This window comes from Myotis davidii, unplaced genomic scaffold (assembly GCF_000327345.1).
Source record: "Myotis davidii unplaced genomic scaffold, ASM32734v1 scaffold616, whole genome shotgun sequence".
Taxonomy (NCBI): Eukaryota; Metazoa; Chordata; class Mammalia; order Chiroptera; family Vespertilionidae; genus Myotis; species Myotis davidii.
Window position 1 is genome coordinate 1,582,750 of NW_006291965.1, and position 23,882 is coordinate 1,606,631.

General features: G+C 39.8%; 1 protein-coding gene across 9 annotated transcripts in view; it reads left to right on the top strand.

The window, feature by feature from the left end:
- TRPM3 (transient receptor potential cation channel subfamily M member 3) overlaps positions 1 to 23,882 on the top strand; it is a 457,422-nt gene that overhangs the window by 256,372 nt on the left and 177,168 nt on the right. For 5 of the 9 annotated variants that reach the window (XM_015565000.1, XM_015565007.1, XM_015565006.1 and 2 more), the window contains one exon: positions 14,317 to 14,391. The exons of the other annotated variants lie outside the window; for them this stretch is intronic. In XM_015565000.1, the coding sequence (XP_015420486.1) occupies positions 14,317 to 14,391 (75 nt within the window). The remainder of the gene's footprint in view (positions 1 to 14,316; positions 14,392 to 23,882) is intronic. 9 annotated transcript variants of the gene reach the window in all.

Consider the following 23,882-nt stretch of genomic DNA (forward strand, 5'->3'; position numbering starts at 1 on the left):
ATCTCTACCTGGGGAAACAACCTTTCTCGGAGAGGTGACCTTGGTTAAAACACATAGTGCCAAGAAAGTGAGCAAGCATATTAAGAACAGTATGCCATATATGCCAGGTCCCTTGAAACAGCAAGGATGGACCGGCTCCCAGCAGCATGTTACAAGCACAGTGTCTTCCATATGTATACTATGCTGGCCTCTATGATCTCATCTCTCCCCTCCCTCCACTCCTCAAACCATTCCAATCATGCGTTTAGTAAACAAGTATTTCTTGAACTCTTATTTTATACCAGTCATGGTGAAGGTCTAGAATAATAGTAGTAGACAACTCATTGAGCTTAAGTCAAGAGGGGCAAACAGAGAAATAAGTAAATAAGTAAACAAGTAAATATATGATGCCTGGTAATAAAAAGCACTATTAAGAAAAAATAAAGCAGAAATATATGTGCATGTGGACATGTGTGCACATGTGTGTGCGTGTGTGCATGTGTGTTGGGAGGATAGTGTAGATTAGGTGGTCAGGAATGGCCTCTATGAGGAGGTGATGTGTAAGCAGAGGCCTGAAATCAGGGAGCTGGCTGTGGAAAGAGCATTCTGGGGAGAATTAAAGCGGGGACAAAGGCCCCAGGTGTTCAGTGAAGAGCAAGAAGACCTGTGTAAGGAGTTGGAATTTATTCTAACAGAACTTTGATCTGGTAAGTTACAGGAGCTCCCTTATGGTTTAAAGGAAGCAACTGCAATACTGGAGAAGAGAGATGGCAGTGGTTTGAATTAGGATGGCAGCAATAGAGGTGGCAAAAAGTGGTTATAGTCAAATATTTTTTTCTTAACTGATCTTTTTTTTCATGTAACAAATTTTGCATGACGTAAAATTTACCATTTCAACTATTTTAAGTGTAAGTTCAGTGGCATTAAGTACATTTCATTATTGTGCAAAAAATCATGGCTCTCTATCCCCAGAACTTTTTCGTCATCCCCAAACTGAAACTCTGCACCCATTAAACACTATCTCCCCATGCCCTCCTCCCCCCAGACCTGGTAACCACTGTTCTACTTTCTGTCTTCATGAATGTGCCTATTCTAGGTACCTTGTGTAAGTGGAATCATTTTGGTCCTAGGATATATTTTGAAGGTAGAGCTCAAGAGGACTTGCTAATGAATTGAGCATTTGGGGTAAGGAATAGACACATCAAGGATGCTGCATGGTCATCCATACAGATACCATCGTATTCTTAAAATAATGGTACCAGGTTAGAGTCTAATGAGTATGTCTTTACAGAAAAGAAAGGGAGTTGAGGATAATTCTCAGGGGAATTGGAATGAGGTCTCTAAGAAGGAGGGAAGGGGTGAGATTCAGTGCACACATGAAAATGCGGCCTTGGGTAGAACAGGGACAATTTTATCCTGTGTAGCACAAGTGAAGGCAGAGTATCTGGGTGCAGGTGTGGGCAGGATGGAGCATTTTCTGGTGGGAAGATCAGGTGGGTTTGTAGACCCACCTGATATTTGTGACCAAGAGTTTAAAGTGCCATGAATCATCAGGGTTGTGTGTTTTCTCTCCACCCACGTTCAGTTTGAGTAGTAGAATAAGCTAGGGTTGGGTTGAGCACACGCTGGGATTTTGTCAGGCAAGTACAAAAGAGGAAGAGAGGAACTATATGTACTCTATACACATATATCCAAGGAGTACTATCCTAAGTGTCTATGGATGAAAGCAATGCTGTGGCTGACAGTCATGAGAATATAATCATTCATCTAAAAGACCAGACTGAGGCACAGAGAGGTGGTTAAGTGAATTATCAAAAGTGACCCAAACCTTTAGTTCAGCGGTTCTCAACCTGTGGGTCGCAACCCCTTTGGCGGTCGAATGACCCTTTCACAGGGGTTGCCTAAGACCATCCTGCATATCAAATATTTACATTATGATTCATAACAGTAGCAACATTACAGTTATGAAGTAGCAACAAAAATAACTTTATGGTTAGGTCTCAACTTGAGGAACTGTATTTAAAGGGCCAGAAGGTTGAGAACCATTGCTTTAGTTAGTATTGCCAAACATCACATATACTAAGCTTGAACTAAAACAGTGATGGCGAACCTATGAACTCATTTTTTTCGTTGATTTTTCTTTGTTAAATGGCATTTAAATATATAAAATAAATATTAAAAATATAAATCTTTGTTTTACTATGGTTGCAAATGTCAAAAAATTACTATATGTGACATGGCACCAGAGTTAAGTTAAGGTTTTTCAAAATGCTGACACACCAAGCTCAAAAGGTTTGCCATCACTGAACTAAAATAAGCAAAAGTCCATAATAAACAATACCTCCTACTAATTTTATTGATGTTCACATAGTCACACAAGTTGAATCAACTTAGCACATTTCTACATCCACCTATGTGGATGTGTAAATATATGTGGCCTGGTGCACAAAATTTGTGCACATTAAAAGGGAATTAATTAGAGGAAATATATTAATATTGCTATTTGCCCTTTCTCTATAATAGAAGTGTCAGAGATGAAAGAAAATTAGTAAAATGTATATGAAAATCTCCCTCCTGTCAGAGTCTGGGGTGCCCCACCCACCTGCATGCGCCTCAAAATCGCACGAGACTCAGACCCAGCTGGCCCTACCCCCGTCAAGCCCTGCCAGGCAGGGGGCTCAGCCTCAGGTCCCCCATCAAGCCCTGCTGGGGAGGGGGAGCAGCCTCAGGCCCCACACCCCACCGTGAGGACAAGAGTGTGCGAGGGCATGATAATCATTTGCATAGTAGCTCTAATTATATCAATCCAATTCTGCCTGCCCTCAGAAAACCTGCCCCTAAGTATTTACTTTTATATATATAATAGAGGCCTGGTGCACAAATTCAAAATAATAAAGGTTTTCTTTCATCTCAAAATAATTTTGAAGGAAATCCAGACATTCATATAATTTCATTATATTTCATTATCATAAATATTATAGTACCAAAACATTTTTTAACTTGTATTGGCAAAATGTAGGGTAGATTTTAGAAGTATTTCCTTAACTCAGTGACAACATAATGGCAAACATTATCCAAGGACTCTTTAACAATTCTTTCAAAAATTAAAATTTTATTATTTAATTCTAAAATGTATCCAGAAAATTTGACAATAATCTTTTCAAGTCCTAGTTCTACTTACTCTTAGCAGGCCAAAAGCCATTTAAATATTGCCCAGCAATTCTTTAAAAGGAAGATTAGAAAAATCCCCAGAAATTTTGACTTTCTTTCAAGAGTTAAGAGGGAAGAATATAACATTTGGGAAAAGAGGAGACCTTTGTTTATCACCAGTGACAATAAGCTGACAGTGACAGGGAGACCTGGAAATTCAGATCATCATGGCTGTGACCTTAGATAAATTACCGTATTTCTCTTAGATTTTTGTTTCTGCAACTGTGAACCAGGGACAATATTCCCTCACAATGTTGTGATTAAATGAGTCAGCAAGTGAAGGATCTGTCATGTGGCGCTTCAGAAAGATTGGGTGCCTTTCTGACTTCGGGGCACTGTGGTCCCCCGGCAGGAAGCCATGTCCCATGTATATATGGCCTGACTGCCATCAGTGCCAATCTGAGGCCCAAGCCCTTTCATTCAAAGCCCATCAGAGTCTAGGGTGTTCATCAGGATATCTCTACTACATGTGGAAACTGGCTGATTGTTAAGAAGCCATGCATCCTTGAGTCCAAAGGGGAAAATGAGGCTCACAATTATATTCTGGAACATATCATCCAACCTCTGCTAACATTACTTATTGAGGTGTGATTGATTTACATTCTCAGTCATTGCAGCAATAACCAGAAACCTCCTTTGTTTTTTCTGCATTATTGAAAATATATTCTAAACTGTGTTATTCCTCCTGCCTGAGCAAATAGAGAATAATGAGAAAATTTAATCTTTCTTTAGAGATTCAAGCTATCCCCGTGTGTTGGAGTAATCATAACGAATGTCACTTAGGTTTGTTGAGTCTCTACTTGGAGGTGTCAGATCTTGTGCTAACGGTGAATTGGCCAAGAATATATCTTAAAAGCTTAGATTTGGTCCAATATCAGCTTTTTTTCTTGTAATTTACCACTTTATTCAAAAAGGTGAATAAAATGGGGAAAGATGACAGGAATCTAGTTCTCTTTGGGCTAAGTTTGATTAAAGTGTTACTCCTTTGTATTTGAATTTTATTTTAGGTTTGGCAGAATGCAAATTTTTATTTGGATTACCTGTCTAATTATATTGTGAACATCAACTTTGGTTGTAGGATATTTCCTTGTAAGACTAGAATTTTCTGACTTTGTCATCTCCCTACTATAAAGTGGATTCTGCGTCAGACTAAATTCATAGTCCAAGGCATCATAGATAGAGTAGTTACAGGTATACCTATTTTGTGACATTAATTGACAAGAGTATCTGGTAGGTTTAAATTTCCTTAACCAGTGCTTTTGCTACTGTCAGGATTTTCTTGAAAGAGAATTTGATGTTCTGCTCTTCCTTTGCCCCTTTGTAACAACTGACATTTGAGGAAGCCACCAAGAGTGCTTTTCTCTAAAGCAGCAGATTAAAATGGGCTTGGCATTGCTAAGTAAACAAGTAGCAGAAATGATTGCAGAACTCACAAAGCATAATTAAATTTGATATTTGAGGATATTGCTATTTAGAGTTTGCTGGAAAGCATGTTTTATTGTTCAGTCCCTAAACCAAAACACCTATTCATTTATGACTGTGTATTTACTCACACAAACTAACAAAAATAATGATAATAATATTGTCTCTCAGCAGTATAAACTATCATTCCTGAGATGTTAAGCCTTATTATGGGAACAAATATTTCCCCATTCCACTGGCTTGTATGATAGACAAGCCCCATAAACATTCTAATGAACGGAGTGAGTCAACAGTGGTGAAGTATAATCGGTTATATGAGATTTTATTTTAAGATGCTCATGCCCTGACCAGTGTGGCTCAGTTTGTTGGTGCATCATTCCATTCACTGAAAGTTTGCAGGTCCAATTCCTGGTCAAACCTTCAAACCTAGGTTGAAGGTTTGATCCCCAGTTTGGACACATATAGGAGGCAACCAATCAATCTCTCCCTCTCTCAGTTCCTTCCTCTTTCTCTAAATAAAAAATCTATAAATATATTCTTAGGTGAGGAGTCAAAATAATAATAAAAGAAAATACTAAATTCATCTCTGTGATCTGACACAACTAATTTAAAGCATTTCATTTCAGTGAAATCTCCATAATTAGGAAGAAGTACTCATGACTGCACCATTTATACCCTAGCTCCCTTACCATTTTTTGGTGATAATTCTTAAACATGGCTGTAGTCATCCTCCACCAGGTTGACATTGCCTCCTCTAGGAGACATTTAAAAATATCAGGGGGATTTGGGATTGACACAATTTCAGGTGCTCCTGAATGGCACTGGAGAGGAGGCAGGAATGTCAATATTCTACCACACACAGGGCAGTTTCACATGAAGAATCACCTGGCCCAAATGCCAATCATATGCCGTAGGAAACACTGCTCTGACTATGTTTGTTTCCTTGAGTTTTCTCTTTGTTTGTTTTTCCCAAATATTTCTAGTAGCTGACTCAGCGGGCCACACCTTTTCAAGGTAAAAGACTTGCAGAAGCAGCAGCAGTAGTGAGCCACTGGTGAGATTCAAAGCATTAACCACCTGTGAAGCACAGGCTGGGTGCCAGCCTAGGATATTTCCTTCAGGTCCTCATGTCACTTGCTGTTGGGTAGTTCTGCCTTATGTCTAGCTTCGTTGTTCTGAATCTGCACTCTTCTGGGTGAGAACCAAAATCAGTCTATGTTAGAGCTCTCAGTGTATTCAAAACTGTCAGTGGACTTGAGTTGACCTTTCTGCATTGTGGCTCTAAGGAGCTCTTTTTCATTTGGAGAGAAACACCAACCTGCTTAACAGGCAGAACTGACTCATGAAGTAAATCAGAATTTCCAACTCAGCAGCACCTGTGCTTAGCACCACTGCTTTACACATTCCAGTCTCGGTAACTCCAGAAATGTGCTCAGCAGTGGAGCTCCCCATTGTTGAGGGCTTGCTGCTCAGAGAAATCCTACAGTTCCCCATTATTAGCTGATTTGGGGGCATAGGCAGAGGCCCGGAAATGTGGTTACTTTATCCCCTAGAGAGCCTACTCCCTAGAATTCATTGCCCAAGGGATATTTTAATAAATCAAAATTCTAGTAGAATAAAGAGTCCAAAATTGAATACAAAGAGAACTCTAGTTGTTTTTATCTATACAAAACTGAGAATTATTTTGGAAATAAGGGAGCAAGGCAGTAATATAAATCTTGACTGAATGAATAAATTTATGAGATAAAACACCACAAAGCAATGCTTTTTAAAAATTAATAATCTTTCATTTCTGATATGTGTTTCTCATTTCCCGGGACTGCAGTAGACACCTTTTATGTCTGAGTATTTTCCTTTTGTTAAATTATGAAGTCAACTTACCCTGGAAATTTGACATAGATTATCTAAGGAGTATCATTGACATCCTTAATAGATTTACCAACCTCTCTGACGCCAAAACTAATATTAATGCACATAATAAGCGCTCAATAAAGAGATGCTGGGTTGGCATGAAAGAAATTTAAGTGATTTGACCCAGTCATATTATTATAAGAAATGTGTGAATTTACAGTTTCAAAAAAAATTTTTTTTAATGTTTTAGCAAGAGCAGCATCGATGAAATAACATAGAGCAGCCAGGAGACTATTTTGAAGGATTGTAATCACTTATATATAAATAAATGATATATCACAAGTATATACATATTACTTGTCTTTATTCTTATGATTAAGTCAGTCTCATTTCTTTGTATTTATATCAAATACAGAAAGGCCAAGCCTGAAGTGGTCAACAGTAGCACAGAGAGGGAGGCAGATGGCAAAGGGAAGATATAAGGTATGAGCTACATGGAAGTTTCTTTGGAAAGTTTTCCATCTTGGAGTAAGTTGGATATCCACACAGGGAGAGTTGTTATGAGGCCCTTGGGGCCCTTGCCCATGGTCAACATTGCAAACCTAGCATGGTCCTCTTTCCACTGAGCCTTCATCTAGCTCTGAACCATTTCATTCACTAGAACAGAGGTTCTGCTGCTGTAATAAAGACTCAACACAATGGATGCCTAAATGAGATGGGAGTTTCTTTCTCATGCATATGTTATTCTGAACATGAGTGCAGATTTGATATGATAACCTCACAGTGTTGAGAATTCAGATTCCTTCTTTCTTTCGCTCTGCCCATCTCTGTTTTCATGGATCGATGGGAGCTCACCATTGCCTCTACATTCTGGCCAGAAGGAATCAGGAAAAACAAACAAGGGAAAATCATAACTCGTCCTTTAAAAGGCACAATAAGAAAGCCATACACACCATTTTGGCTTACATCCTATGTGCCAATATGTGGTCACATGTTCATACCTAACTAAAAAGGAATTCTAAAATGTAGTCTTTATTCTGGGTAAACTCATAGCCAGCTAAATATTTCATCACTGCAAAAGAAGGAAAGAATTGGTCTTGGGGTACAACTAGCAGTTTTGCCACCCCTTTTCAGTATAGCATGCCAGATGATTATTAAGAAGTAGCTGGAGTTGGCACGAGATAAAATGTACCTGCCATTCATAAGTAAGACACACCTATATGTTCCAATATCACTGGGAAGTCTGGTCCAAAAATAGCTCCTATACTGTATGCTTCATATCTTGCTCTTCCACTCTTCCTCTGTGAGTTTTTTTAAATTCACTAACTTGAACGGATCCCGTTAGCCTCAGAGTACTTGCATGTGCCAGGCTATGCATAATGCATGTACGTTGCCTAATGAATCCTTAACCATGTATTTTGCTGCATGTTATTTGGTAACATTTAAAATCCCGAGATATTAAAAATAAATAGAATAGATTCTATGTTTCTATGACACTGTACTATTAATATTAATGTTTCAAAAATAAATCCTGGAAAAATGTGACCTACATATGACAGTAGAATAGAGATTGGCTAGCTTTTCAACTCCATCTTAAAACTGAGCTTTAGCCCTAACCGGTTTGGCTCAGTGGATAGAGCGTCGGCCTGCGGACTGAAAGGTCCCAGGTTCAATTCCGGTCAAGGGCATGTACCTTGGTTGCGGGCACATCCCGAGTAGGAGGTGTGCAGGAGGTAGCTGATTGATGTTTCTCTCCCATCAATGTTTCTAACTCTCTATCCCTCTCCCTTCCTTTCTGTAAAAAATCAATAAAAAATATATTTAAAAAACAACAACTGAGCTTTGGCCTGTTAGGGAAAAGGACAAGAGACCTATCTTAGGGAATAAGAACAGCCCATCTTCCTACTTTGTTGAGGAACATTTAATGAGACCTGATAAGCAGGTGAGCTTGTGGGGAGTTTAAAGCCTTTTTATATACCAATTATCCAATTTGACATTTCTACATGTTAATAACCCCTAAATGGTAATTAATAATTTGGAAAGATGCAGCTGAAGGGCTCTTAAAAACCTCCTGAATGCCAGAACATATACAATTGAGAGTATTCGCTGATGCCGACAGTTATTAAGATGAATTAGTAGAGCTTCTCCCATAAATGGTGAGTGGTCACCTGTTTTAGAGGCTGAGGTACACGTGACACTATTGATTAGGTTTCCTTTTATTTTAGTTCATGTTATCCAGTGAAACTCAAAAGGCAGAGCCTTAAAAAAAACGGCAGAGTTTTAAGACAGTTGGGGTTTCCCTCTGTCTAAGGGATCTGTTGCCTTATAGATTTAAAGAAACCAGAGGCAGGGGCTTCGAAAATAAACCTCACTTTCCTCTCTGGGTACTCTCTATGTAGAGCAGTTTCATCGCTTTGTGTCTGCCTTACCTGGCGCATTTCCCTTCATCCTTTCATAACAGCAAACTCAGAACTATTGGGATTTTTTTATTCACACCAGCTTCTGTAGAAAATGGACTCAAAATTTAGGAACCCCATTAGAAAACACTATAAACAAATTCAGTAAACAAATGACAAAGCAGAGGAGATATTTGCTACCCTGAAAAGGAGCTAGTTTCCACAATAATCAAACAGCACATACAATTCAAAGGAAAAATCCTATAAGAAAATGGGCAAAATATACCAACAGAAAGAGCACAGGGAAGAAAATGCAAGTGCCCAGCCTCGTTCAAAATTAAATAAATGAAAATTAAGAGAAATGAAATGATTTTTAATGTATCCGATTAGCAAAACACAAAGTTTTACTAGTAAAATATCTCGTGTCAGTAAGTGTAGTAGATGGAAATGTGTACTGGTGTGTGTGTAAATATGGACGACCTATTTGAAAGACAGTTTGGTAACCCTATTGAATTTTAAATGTACACATCCTTTGGGCCTATAATTTTACTTCTGGGAATTTATTCTATGCATATTCATTGCAATAATGTTTAGAGTAATAAAAGTGGAATTAACCCAAAGATTCGCCAATATGTGACTCATTAAATTATATGTAGATATACAGTGAAATACTCTGAAGCTATTGTGAGTAATGCAGCAACTCTGTTTGGGTTCATATGGAAAGAAATCCAAGGGTAAATTTTTTTCTTTTCTAAAGTTAAAAACCAGCTGTACAACACACATCTGTGCTTACTATAACATTTATCTTTTTAAAATTATATATGTATATACATATCTATGTGTATATATGTATATGTGTATATACAGATATACATGTATACTTATAAAACATCTGAAAGGACACAGGTGAACAATTATTAGTTGCAGCTTCTAGGGAGTGAGACTTGAGATGGGAAAGGTAAAATGAGAATTGACACTTTCAATGTTGTTTTTTACGTGAGCAAATACATATTTTATAAGAGAAAGAGAGGGATAGAGAGGAGGGGAAGAGAGAAGAGAAGGGAAAAGAGAGGGAAGAAAGATGGAAAGAAGGAAAGGAATGAAGAAGGCAGAGAGGGGGGGAGGAAGAAAGAAAGCCTTTGGAAGTAGTATGACTATCCATGTAATGCAGTTTAGTGCCTTCTTCCCTTGAGTGCATATACTATGTCATTCCTGAGCTGTGGATAAGGAGCCAACACAGCTTTGATTTCCCTTGTTCACTCAAAACACAAAGTTTTACTAGTAAAATATCTCGTGTCAGTAAGTGTAGTAGATGGAAATGTGTACTGGTGTGTGTGTAAATATCGACGACCTATTTGAAAGACAGTTTGGTAACCCTATTAAATTTTAAATGTACATATCATTTGGGCCTATAATTTTACTTCTAGGAATTTATTCTATGCATGTTCATTGCAATAATGTTTACAGTAACCCTCCACTGACAACCTTCCACTCCTAAGACAAATGGAAAGAATTAAGTCAGAAAATCTAGGGGGATGGGCTAGTTAAGGAAACATAAAGAATAATATTCTAAAATCCTATCTAAAGGATGTGTATAAAAATTATGAGACCAAGGCAATAGGTTTTATGCTTACATTTGATAATAGCTGAACTGAAAGCAAAATTATCTTTTCTATTAAGAGTTGGTGAATGGCAAAATAGCCTAAGTCTATCCCCAATCCTTAGCCATAACCAGATACTCTAGTACTCTGTAATGGGGCTACTGAAACTTTCCTACTTTTGTATCTGTACTGTGAGTACAACCTATTAGAGTTAGATTATTTATTTTTTCCTTCATCATGCTCCTGGGCACCCCGAAGTCCAACTCCTTTCTCTCTGGGCCCTCCTCTCTGTGATAGAACCCAGCTCACTCAACAGCTCATTCAATAGCTGTTGCATGCTAAAGGTTGTCTGTCATGCTCCCTGGGGAAACAGTGGCTCCCACTATATTCTTTATTCCTCTATACTTTTAAGATGCTTCGTATGGAGCCAAAACACATGTCATAAGTTCTTCAGCTTTTCAAAATGTGGCAAAAATGAGAACTCCAAATACCTTTCATTTAAAATAAATAGCGATTTCTCTCTCTCTTCTATTTCCGCTTCATAGTACTACTTGTCTTACTCTACCAGTCTTTGCTTGTGTGCTTATAATATACAAAGCACTTTATGGGATGCAAGATAAATAAGACCTAGCTGTACACTTGAAGAACTTCGAGTTTTACAAATACATTAATAACTAGTGTTTACTAAGTGGTATTCTAAACCCTTTACAAAAACAAAATTGATTTATTTCTTATAATAACCCTATGAAGTGAGTAGCATTATTGTTACTCCCATTGATCCAAAAGTTCACTGAAGCTCAAAGAGATCAAGGAATAGTCCCAAGGTCAGACTGCTAATAAGTGGCAGACCCAAGAAGTCTGCCTGCGTACATGCCTCAGCCACTGCGCTCTCTCGCCTCTCGGTGTGCAAAGAGCTGCATTATAAAGCAGCAAGTGTTAAATGCCCTTCAGTGATACAAAGTGCAATAGGAATTCAGACAGAGAACATATCTGGAGGAATATTCATAAGGGTACAAGGCCAAGGTATTTTAAGAAAGATTTTGACAGATGTAATGCTGGCAATGATGGCAAGTGATGTAGCTGAAAACATTCAACATCCAGAAATTTAATGAACAGCATGCAGGCTAATTCTTTTTTTAATTTTTATTAAATTATTTATCCTGTCTTAAGCAAAATTTCAGCTACATGTGAACTAGGGTTAATTTTTTAGGAATATGACCATTAGAATCATATGGAGAAGTTATGTATTTTCACTGTTTACCTTTTTTATTCTTTTTTTAAAAATATATTTTATTGATATTTTTACAGAGAGGAAGTGAGAGGGATAGAGAGTTAGAAACATCGATGAGAGAGAAACATCAATCAGCTGCCTCCTACACACCTCCTACTGGGGATGTGCCCGCAACCACAGTACATGCCCTTGACTGGAATCGAACCTGGGACCTTTCAGTCCGCAGGCCAACACTCTATCCACTGAGCCAAACCAGTTAGGGCCACTGTTTATCTTTAATCAAATCTTCTTAATAAGGTGATATGAAGGTAAATTACAGAATAATATGATAGATTGGACATTATGCATACATTATACATATAGACATATGTGTATAATATAGATATAGATGATATAGGTATACCTATATAGATGATATAGGTTAGATATAGGTATGGATATGGATATAGGTATAGATATAGGTATGGATATAGGTATAGATATAGCTTTGGATAAAGATATAGATACATTACATATATTTATCTATTTATTGCCTTCATTTTCCAGATGGGAAAACCCACTTAGAAAAGGTCAGTGTCCTGCTTAAACGTATATAGTGAATTAGGTGGCACAGCTTTTATGTGAACTCAGAATTCCCATTTGTGGTCTGCAGCTCTTTGCTCAGCATGGTCACTACCTTGGTTTGGGGGGTATTTTTCTTATTTCATTTAATTTAGCGCCAGAGAAACTCAAATCAGAAAAAGGTTTTCTGTGCACCTGAGCAAGGAACAAAAGCAGGATCTTAGGGCATCAGGCTCATGTGATGCAAAATCCTTAGTCCTTTATTCCCTCATTTTTCCCCCTGAGAACATTTTTCCACTATGTCCTGAAGGATAATTAAGGAAATATCAAGATATTTGGTGTCATACTCAATGGATACCTGATATTCAGACTTTCCATTTTTAACCATGCAACAAATCCAGTTGACCTTCACTAAAATGTCATTTTAACTTTTGTTCATTAGGATTTGGTATGGGGGGTACAAAGAAATAAACTGAAAGCATAACAGTGCTATTCACTCTGCACAGAAAAGGTAGCTAAGTTAATTTTTGAGTGTGGTTCCATGAACAAATGCTCATGCTACGTTTCCAGTAGGGTTTGTATTGATGTCTATTTGAGGCTTTGCTCATAGTACTTAGCAAGAGGTCTAATTTCTGTACACAGTGGTATAGCGGCCCGGGGAGGCCTGTCCTCCCAAGCCGAATTTATGTTCCCAGGAACATGCAAATTAGTACCTTTCTGGAAAATACGCAGTAGTTATTCTTAGCTTGTTATTTTGCAAATTATTGAGAATCCAGAGGAACCAGCCTTTATAGTTTGTGCTTCGAGGAATATTGCTTTACGCTTTCCCCAGTGAGTACATTCTTATGAAAAGGCAGCTCTGACAGGTTATGGGCAGTGAGGATTTATCAAATTCTGTGAAAAGTGGGGTGAGACCCTATTATGCCTCTGACCAATCAGCTACCCGCTGCCCAACCACTGACTGCCAACAGCTGCCACAGGTTGAGGCTGCTCTGCAAGTCTGGCTGGATCCTGGAAGCTAGGGCCAGAAGACCTCACTTGAGGGCCTGGGGTCCTCCAAGCATGTTGTTTCTGGGGAAAAATCAAAGAAGGTCAGAGCGGAGGCCTCCCTTTGAAATGAGACACTGCCGGAGTCATCTAACCCAAAGCTAGCTTGTTCAGTAAGTTAACAACTGCAGAGAGATGATTTACCATTAAATTTATCTCCCAGTAAGGGGTAGAATAGCCAAATTGGTAGGAAACCTATTATAATGAAAGAGTTTTGATGACTTTTTTGAAGCTAATAGATGATAGATAGATAGATAGATAATAGATAGGTGATAGATAAAAGAAAGATGATAGAGATGTATATGATATAGATATAATCAATACATATTATATCTATTTATCTATCTAACTGGTCATTTTCTTGACCAATGAGAGAAAGAGAAGAGAAGGAAATGTGGGCATCTCTTCAGTCAATAATATTACACATATTGAGTGACACGTTGATCTTGGTTTCAATTCCTCTTTAAAAAGAAATTAAGTACATCAGCCTCTGAAAAAAAGTATTCCTTTTAGGTCAAAAGTAGCTAATCACCTGAGAAGAGGATACATATCTCCAGAAATCAGAAAGATGTTTTTTTAAAGTAGGAAGGGGGGAATTCAGTTCTTGTTCTGTCTTAGAAAACACAGCATTGAAAGGTTCATTATAATTAGTGTTGCAACAACTAACATTTCTTGAGGAAGTTACTAAATGTTAAGCATTGTTGCAGGTACTTAACATGACTTAACTCACTTGACCCTAGAATCACCACAGCAATCAGCTAGGCTGAAACAGAAGAATGGAAGGAAACCCCCTCAGCAAAGAGAACGTTGATTTTAAGGACCTGTTTAGGTGAAGGAGTGATGGGACAATCTCTAGATGGTACAGGAGGGCTATTTGATGCTTTGCGTAATTCTGAATGTGCATCTTTCATTGCCATCACATGTATAAATTCATATAAATTGGGTGATCGGTCTGCTTTAATAAAAGTGTATCCAACTGTTGGGTTGTAGAAATTTCAAAGATTTTATTTTTGGACAGGATGCCTGCCGTTTTTCTCTCTTGAGACCCGCTTGTTTTATTCATTTTGGGGTAGTTGCCAATTAGACCAAATTGGTAAGTATAATCAATGGACAACATGAATTTCCTCTTAAACCCCAACCAAGAAAAATAACCATAGAATCATGCATTTCCTTTAGAAATTCATAATAGTATTCTTCCTTGTGACTGCTGTTTATCTTCTTCTTTTCTAAGACATCCAACCACATCAGAGTTAGTTCCTTGTTTTTATTTATCATCTTAAAATACCATGTAAGATAGGGAGGCAGGAATGAGCATTTACTGAGGTCCTCGTATGATCCAGGCACAATGCTTGGCATTCTTACATATACTGTCTCTTTTCATACAAAAACATTCAGGCAGGAATTATCTTCTTAGACTGACGTGATTCTAACACCCTTGCTCTTTTCACCCTACATAAGAAAGCATTTTTTCACTCAAAAAGACACTCCCCTAAAATTCTGTTACCTTGGAGGACTTAGAGGTTCTTATTTTACTCAGTAACTATTTGAACACAAACTATGCCAGACACGTTTTGAGCATCAGTTTAGGTGAAATTAATCATTGGCAGAACTCTGGGCAGAGGACATTGCCCAGCATCAAGATGGTGGAGGAACTCGCGGACACAGCACGAGCGGGCGGTAGAACAGGGTGATGGCATGGGGGTGGGGGTGGAGGCAAACAGAGGAGCTCCTGATCGTGTGCCCATGGCTACAGTCTCTCTTCATGTGACTCGTGGACTTCCCTTTGTCATCCTATGCCTGAGAATATATGAAGGAGGCTGGGAAGGCAAAGGGACGTTCAATTGTCATCACTGGCATCTTTTTTGATCATTGCACCATCATCCAACACATTGGGGTAACCATGACATGAAATTTTCCATCATTGAGCCCATAACTGTTCCATGAGATAAATAACAACTCTGCACGTTAATGGTCACAGCAGAACTTCATTTAGGAAGTCCTGAAAGTAGGAAGCAGCGGATTTATATTCTCAAAGACTGAAAGCTGTGGGTTCAAATCACATGACTTGACAAGGAAGTTAAATTTCCTCTGAGAAGGTTACATATATATCGGGAACATAGCATTGCCTTCTGGGGTTGCTCTAACCTGTTCGGCCCAGTCATGCAGACTTTCTACTGCTGACAGACACAAATCGCGTAAAAGGCCATCCACAATACAAACACCAAATTCATAATCAGTTAATGTGGTGACTTGCCATTTTTTGGATGTTCTCAACTGAATGTGCTCCGTGTAAAGAATTTTCCTCTAAATAATAGGTTGTGTGAAGAAGCCAGCACAGTTTAGGCATCTGTTCTCTCTTCGTCTTGGCTGGACACAGTTGGCTGTGTCGCTGAAAAGTTTGTCACGCTTGTTAATGAAAAGTCACTTTGTCAATCGAAACAACAATGAAGTCAAAAGAATAATGTTGAGAGAGTGGAACAAATTTGAGTGGAACCTATTTCTTAGTGTTTGCCCGTCTTGTTTATCTGACTCATTTTCCAATTCAAGCTAGGAGCTTCTCTTTTTGAGGAAAGAGCCTCTTCTACATTAGAAGTACTTGCTCGGGGACTGAGACAGTTTCTGTAAACAAATGAGTGTAACGGGAAATGTCCATGATTTTTATAAGGTCTCTGATTCTTCCACAACAGGGTAGAATGCTGAGATCTCCTTTCACATCAAAATAGATTTGAGTTGCAAATGTTTGACTGGCATATGGTCCCAAAGTCAGCAAAGTTTACTCTGCTGGTTGGATCTAACAGGTTCCTTTCATGATAATATAAACCTTCTTGTTTGGACCCAACCTCTTCCTGTTTCACTATCAAAAGACCATCCATATCTTTATTATTTCTTGTTTTTCTGGCTTCCCCTTCCATAATGCATGTGGACCTATGTCCCACCCATTCTGAGCTACTTGCAGTCTCCTTTAAATGACATAACCTGTCAGATATGTTTTGTCCTATCTTGACATAATTCCAATGTCTCCCTTACTCTACCTAATGGCAAAACTTACACTTCAAGTCTCAGTTCAGAATCTTCTCTTCTATGAAATCACACACACTCACACACACACACACACAATGATCTTTTAGGCTCAGTTATTCACCACATCCTCCATACTCCCATAGCACTCTCTGTAAACCTCTGTTGTAGCACTGGCTCTTTTTGGTAGAGTGGTTATCTGTCTACCTGCCTGCCCTGGCCCTCATCACCTGTAGATTGTGAGCCCCTTGTGAGCAGAGTCCGGGTCTCACTCATGTTTGTCATCCTGTAAACCGAGCACAGTGCCTGGCACATGCAGGTAGGTGCTCAATAAATTTTTAGAGTAAACATCAACACTTGTTTTTCTGGCCTGATTTCTAGCTCTGGTTTCCAGCCGACATAAAACTACATTAAATAAGCTTATGTATTAAAAGCCATAAAGGAAGGACAAAGAATAAAGCAATAACACATAGAAAGACTCAGGGAGGATAAATGGGTAGGGACATGTCCAGGAAAGATCACCGCCCATGCTTCTAACTTCATCTGCATGAAAGCATTCACTCTGAGAAACTGCACTTGTTGCTAAATCATTTCCGCCTTATGAATTTAGAGAGACTGAGAATATATTTTCTGTAGCTGCCAAGGCTAGCATGGCTTCATTATTTCCATTTATGCAGAGAAAGAAATACCTATCGATTTTGCCCTCATTCTTTAAAGTGATAATTGTCTGTGGCTGCTTTTCAGTCTAGATTAGGATCAACCCATTTCGTAGAAATGCATAGCTAACTTCAGAAAGTTAGACAAACAAAGCTAATGAGAAAACTTGTGCTGACTGAGTACTTTTCTGCCATAATCAGGGATATATTTAGAGAAGGTAAGGTATCTTATTCTCTAAGGGTCTTATAAAAAAAAAGTGGGCTGAGATTTTAATTTGCTTGAAATGGATGAGGCCAGAGAATTTAATCAGAGGACCCTTCAAAACTCCTTCTTAGAAATGAAAATATTTTCCCCATCCCTTCAAAAAAAATTATTTGGAGTATTTCAAGCCATTGAAACTAATGGATGTAAGAGCGAAGTATAATTCATACGGGCTTGCACAATGACTAGGAATATTGTTCCCAAAATGCCACTAATAGAGTTGTCAGACATTCTAACAGAATAAAAATCTTTTAACCTTGAACCATTAGCTAAAGATCATTAACCCCCAAGAAAAGTGATAATAAAGATGTTATGCACTATTATTGACCAAATTAGTGACAGCTGATGTGGGTTTTTTTTTTCTTTTTTGGCATCCATTTGTGAAATGAATAAGCAGCTATTCCCCTCACTGAGCAGGCAGTCCCTGTTCTGCGAGGCCAGATTTCAAAAGCTGCGTGGAGTTCCACCTGCCACCACCCCGCAGGCTAACACCGATGTCCCAAATCTCAGGCCAAAGAGTCAACGGTTCTTGGTGGCTAATGAGCCTTGGCGTCTCTGTGTCCATGCGGGGTTCTGTGGACAGTTCCTGCTGGAATGAGGCAGGGGAGGAAAAAACAGGTGCACCTTTGCTAAACAAGGGGTGAGGGTTGAGGAGTCAAACAGATCTGAGCTGAGCCCTCCTCATTAGCAGCATGGCTTCCATCCACAGGCAGTGACTTAGGTGCACATCACAACTTCCTGTGAAATCTGGGGGAGATCCCGGAGGAGGCAGCAATTAAATGTGGTGTGCCTGCCTCAGGAGTAGGGGTTGGGGGGGGGGGAAATCCAAAACTCACTGCCCTGGTATATGCACTTGTAGGTTCTGCTTTCTTGGCATGCATGAGCAGGATTTGTTTCATTCTCTTAATTTATTTGGTTTTATTATTCAAGAAATAAGAATCATTGTAGAGAGTATACATTATTGTTCGTAAATTTCAGCATTTAGGAAATGCCACATAGTAAATTCTTAATTCAGATAAACCCAAGTCTAAGCCTCCTTTTATCTAGTTTTGGTAAATTCAATCTTAATCTTTATTAGATCTATCTCTCTCTCCACCCTCCTGGTCTCTCTCCCTCTTTTCTTCCTTTCCTCTCACTTCTCACTCTCTCCCCCTTCCTTTCTCTCCTGCCACCTTCAGACTCCTTCTTCTCTCTAACCCTGCCCCTCTCATGTTTACAATATTTCTGGAAAATTGGGAAAGGGCCTCTTAACTTCCTTCAGCCAAGGTTACCGCTGATATAGTGACAGCCAAACCTGCTTGGCCGCTGGGGCAGAGGGCCCTGGTGCTCCCTCCCTGAAAAAAGCCAGTGGGATTCTTCTACAGCTGGTGTCACCAGTGCTTAGGGTGCAGCAGCCTCAGGCCTGACACCCCAAGGTTCACTTCACAACAGTCCCCCTCAGACCAGGTGCCTTTGCTAATCACATCCTTATGGAGTTACATTTGGGTAGAGAAGACAGAAAATAAACAAAATATATAGTGTATTCAGTAGTGATAAGTGCTAGAGAGAGAGGTATTGCAGAGAAGGCAGTGCGGGGAAGGAGTTGCAATTGAAAGGGAGTGGTGGGAAGACCTCACTGAAAAGGGGATGTCTTTTCAGGAAAGACTTGGAGGCAGTGAGAGAGCAAGCTATGGGGTAATTTGGGAAGAACACATCTAGACCATTTCTAGATGAGGGGACAGCAGTTAAAGGTGCTGAGGTGGAAACGTGGGCAACGTGTTTGAAGAACCTCAGGAGGCCTGTGGGGCCATATGGACTGAGCAAGAAGGAGAGAAAGAAATGGCCAAATGCCGCCGACAGGTCAAATAAGAAGGGACCCAGGAACTGACCATTAGGGATGTCGTTAGTCCCTTCTCCCAGTTCCAGGGTTGGATAATTTTCTCCCTTTCTCCCCATCAACATACTTGCCTTTCTCTTCTTCCCCTTCCAGACATCAGTGGCTTAGGTTTTTAACAAAAGTTATTGAGGAAGCTTCTCTTCAGGTCAGCAATGCAAGCCTCCCAGGAGAAAAGACAGCCTGGTGCGCCCTTTTTGAAATGAGGAGATAGAAAGAGCACTGGAAAACAAAATATAAAGTAATTAATAACTCTGAAAATGATCTGGCTACACAGAAAAGATATTCTTTTCCTTTAGGCATAGTAGCAAGTAGAGAATGTATTAAATGGGATGAAGTGGTTAAGAGAGTCCTTTTGAAGTAGTTGGCTCTAGGGGTTGAATTGCAAGAAGAGCGCATATGTTCTGATAAGGACATATTGCATCAATCACATACAAGTAGAACAGGTGTCAACGCTTGGTTTACACAGTCAGGTTTCCAACTTGATCATAGGCATGCTCGGGCTGGGCAAACTAACAGGTGTTGCCTTATGCGAGTCATTTTTATCACATTAGTTAGACCCAAAGGTTGGCAAACTATGGCTCGCGGGCCAAATCCAGTGAGCCATCTGTCTTTGTAAATAAAGCTTTATTGGCGCACAGCCATGTCATTCATGTACCATCTATGCTGCTTCTGAGCTACAGTGACAGAGTTGAGCATAGAGATGGTTGCAATAGAGACCATTTGGCCTGTAAGTCTGAAAATATTTACTATCTGGTCTTTTGCAGAAAAAGTTTGCTCACACCTGGTTAGACTTGGGAATAGACTATTGGAAACATAACATGGGTGTTCCAGTCCTGCTCCATGGGCTTTCATCTTACTTTACCTGAGGGGGCACATCTTGGATTTCACTTCTTTGCACAGGGGGGAGTCTGTTCTCCCTGTGGCTTTATGCCAGGGCAGCCGTTCCCAAAGTGTGGTCCATGGACCAGAGCAATAACATCACTTGGGAACTTGTCAGAAGTACACATTCTCAAATCCCACAGAAGCTCTAGAGATGGAGCCCAGCAGTTTGTGTTTTAACTGCTCCTCCAATTAACTCTGATACTTGCTGAACTTGAGGGCCACTGTGCTGGTGCAGACACCGATCAGAAGAGCTGAGAACTTGAAATGGGCATTCCTTCACACCCCTTGTTGTGATAATTTGCAATACATCTGGATCAGGCTTCTCAGGGCAGTCCTTAGAGTGCCACTTTCTCCTATAGCACGTTAGGATAGCCCCCTTCTTAGAATGATGGCACTAGCACTTATTACAGTCAAATGATTCGTGGTGGCAGCAGTAGGAAAATAGCCAAGTGGCTGTTTCACACAAACATGACAAAGCAGGATAAGGAGTTTAAACACCCCCCCGTGACTAAGGGCCCGGTGCACCCACTACCTGCCCCTGGGCCATGACTGTCTCCTGATTCCTCTTCATGTTTTGATGTGCTTAAGTGTAGAATGTAATGAGGCATTTATTTATGAGAGAAAAGAGAACCATAATGGATATGTTAGAACATGTGAGGAACTTTAAATCGGTCTTTCCCCCTCCGGGATTTATGCAGGTGCTGCTGTATTGTTCCTGCTATTTTCCTTCGCTTAATGAACTAATCCTTCCCTGGAGCTTCATCTGTCTGTGTTTCAGAGGAATATGTCTAATAATGAACAGCTGTGCTTTGGATGGAGCTGGAAACCTGGTGCCAGGAATCTGGGAAGGGTATCTGTGAGTCTTGGCCTTTTTAATCAGGAGGAGATGCAACAAAGAACAGTGAACAAACTCAGGCCCCTTGCTAAATATCTGAGGACAGCATCTATTTTTAAAATCTGCCAGAAATGAGTTTGAGACCCTAAGACATGAGAGAGATAGTGACCATATGTACTGGTTTGTCCAGTTCCAGTTTATACCTGTCATCCAAAGTAGCAGTTAATGATGACCTGTTCACTTGCAAGTGTCCTGGCCTTTGTATGATTAATCATATGGTCACCCTAGTGAGAGACAACCTGGTAGAGTGCAGAGTGTGGACTCTGCATTTCCCAATAGGTCTCTCTTTGAAACCTAGTTCAGACATGCAACTTACTCGCTATGCCTCAGTTTATTTAACAGTAAAATGGGGATAATGATATCTCTATCACAGGGTTATTGAGCAGATTGAGTAAGCATGTGCAACCTGCCTGGCTGAGTGCCCAGTGCCTAGTAAGTGCTCAGGGCTGCTTCCCCTAAGGGAGAGAGAAACTGCCGTTAGCCAATTGGCCAGTGGACTTCACTACATACAGTCATTCACTGCAACCCTGAAATTCATAAACAACCTTGCTTTGGCTCCATTTGTAATTATCTTTTTTACATAATGAAATTGTCATTTCTTTAGGAGCTATGGCATCAAGAAAATACTTATCTTTTAGAGAAAGCCATATTTGCACCTAAAAAATAAATTCCTGTTCACAAACTTGAATAGGAGGCTCAAGTTTGTTAGATGCTGCTGCAAAATGGAGCCAGAAACAGAAATGACAGTATTGCAATTCATGGTTGTCGAAGCTTGAGGAAGCCCAAAAAGTTGTACTTCACTCTTGGATGGGGCACGTTTCAAATGACTGAGAGTGGACACAGGAGCCAGGCAGATAAAGATCAAAATATCTTAAGGATGAAGTTATTAGAGATGATGTGTTAGCATGAGGGCCAAATGGGTTCACCTGCTCACCTCCAACTCCAAAGGGTCAACCAGAGGAAAAGTTTGGGTCTACAACAGATACTTTTACTAATGTCCCAACTGGCACGAGAACATGGGGAAAGAAAGAAGCTAAATCCTCCTCAGTGGAGAATTTTAGTAGATTAGTTACATCCAATTGAGAAACATAGGTATTATTCACACTGATCAGGTTACTCAGTTCTACTCGTGGAGAGTAGGGGAACCGTAAGAGACTAGATGTGTCACACTAATGGAACTCCCTCCACATGGAAACTTGCAACCAGAGGAAAGAAGATTCCCCATGACATCGTCGCCTATATTTCTCACTAAGGATTTAGTCACAGTAAAGACTCGATCAGATTGGATTTGTGTTATCTTTTGGAAAAGATGCCCAGATAATCAAATAAAAATGTATCACTTTTTCCAACGGTTGCTCAGAAATTGTACTGAATACCATTACTAGATCCCAAATCATCAGTACCCTTCCTTTGTCTCATATATGATAATGGCAGTCAGCTATTTTTAAAACTTTGGTGATGAATGAAGGTCACTCCTAGCCTACGACAGCATCTTAGCTGCTAAAACATATCAATCACCTCAGAGGAAACAGAATTTACGTTTCCGTTTCAGTCATGCATGTAGTTCCCTATTCATTTCAACTAGAGGAAGTAATCGTTTTCATGGACCCCCTTCCTGCAAGAGAAGAAGGTAAACCTTTGCTTACATATTTCTCCCCAATGGCCAGCACAGGGGACTCCAGCTGTGTCCAATTCCGAGAAACAGCAAGGCTTCAATTTAAAAGTACAAGACAGCTGAACTGAAATGGCCTCTTCGAGTCCCTAAAAATTTGGACTTTTCCAGATTTAATCGAGATGGACAAGTGAAATGTGAGCATCCACCCAGGTCACTCAGCATGTTCTTCTCTAGGTCCCTGACCACAGGTGAGGCCCAGTAATGAAGACCTGTGAAAGGACACTATGGGGCCACTTAAATGGCTGTCATCTCCACTTTCAGTAGCTACATCAATAGTATTGAGATATGACACTCAGTCCCTTTATAAGCACCAATTTATTCCTATCCCTTCAGCTGTGTTAGTACCAAGGTATAGACCCTGGGCATTGCAGATTTTAATTTTATTTCACAAGTATTTATTTGAACTACCTTCTAAGTGAAGCTCTATGAAAACCAGAATATTGACTAAGAGGGGTGGGGGTCTCTGTCCCAAGGGGTTTATAATTTAGTGGATGAAACTTTCTTTAAAACAAGGCAGAATAAAATAACTGCCAAAAGATGTAAACAACCACAACAACAGTGGGACTACACAAGAATGAATAACTAATACTGCCTGAGAGAGTGAGGAAGGGCCTCAGGAATTAGTAACCTCTGAACTGGACTTGGAAGATTGAGTTGGCATTCTGAGGGCCCACAGTAAATAGCAGCTCTCTTCCTTATCCAAGTTCTGAACAATCTGAGAAATAAAAGAGGTACTTGATGGAATTCAAAATACCATTTTTAGTTGGGGGACAAGCTAGCACACATGGTTTTAAGTCTTAGGGTTAGTGACTCCCCTGAATTAGGTAGATTCTCACAGTCCTTTACCTCCCACCCCCAGCCCACCACACACCTTCTGGGGCAGAGCCCCTGGAGGAGCCAGTGATCTCAGACTTCCTACAGGCAGGCAGATGCCAAAAGGGAGAGAAGTAAGCAAGCCTACTTATTCTCACATTTACCAAAGAGCCAAGTGAGTAAATGAGCATAGAAAGCCCAAGGATGTGCTTAGGGAAAATCTTTCCCCATGAAATCAGGAGTAGGAGAGAGACTCCTCTCTAAACATTAGTATGGCTACTGGGAAGTTAAATAATCCTGGATGGAGGATCGTGAAAATAATCTGATGAGACCAGAATCAGAGTAAATGAAGAGTTCTGGAGGGAGATAAGGCTGCAAATGAAGGTTGGGTTCAGAATATGGGAGTCCTGTCCGTCACATTAAAGGATTTGGGCTTTTATCTATAAGCAATAGGAGCCCACTAATGATTGTTATTATGGAGAAGACTGTGTTTATGGATAATGATCA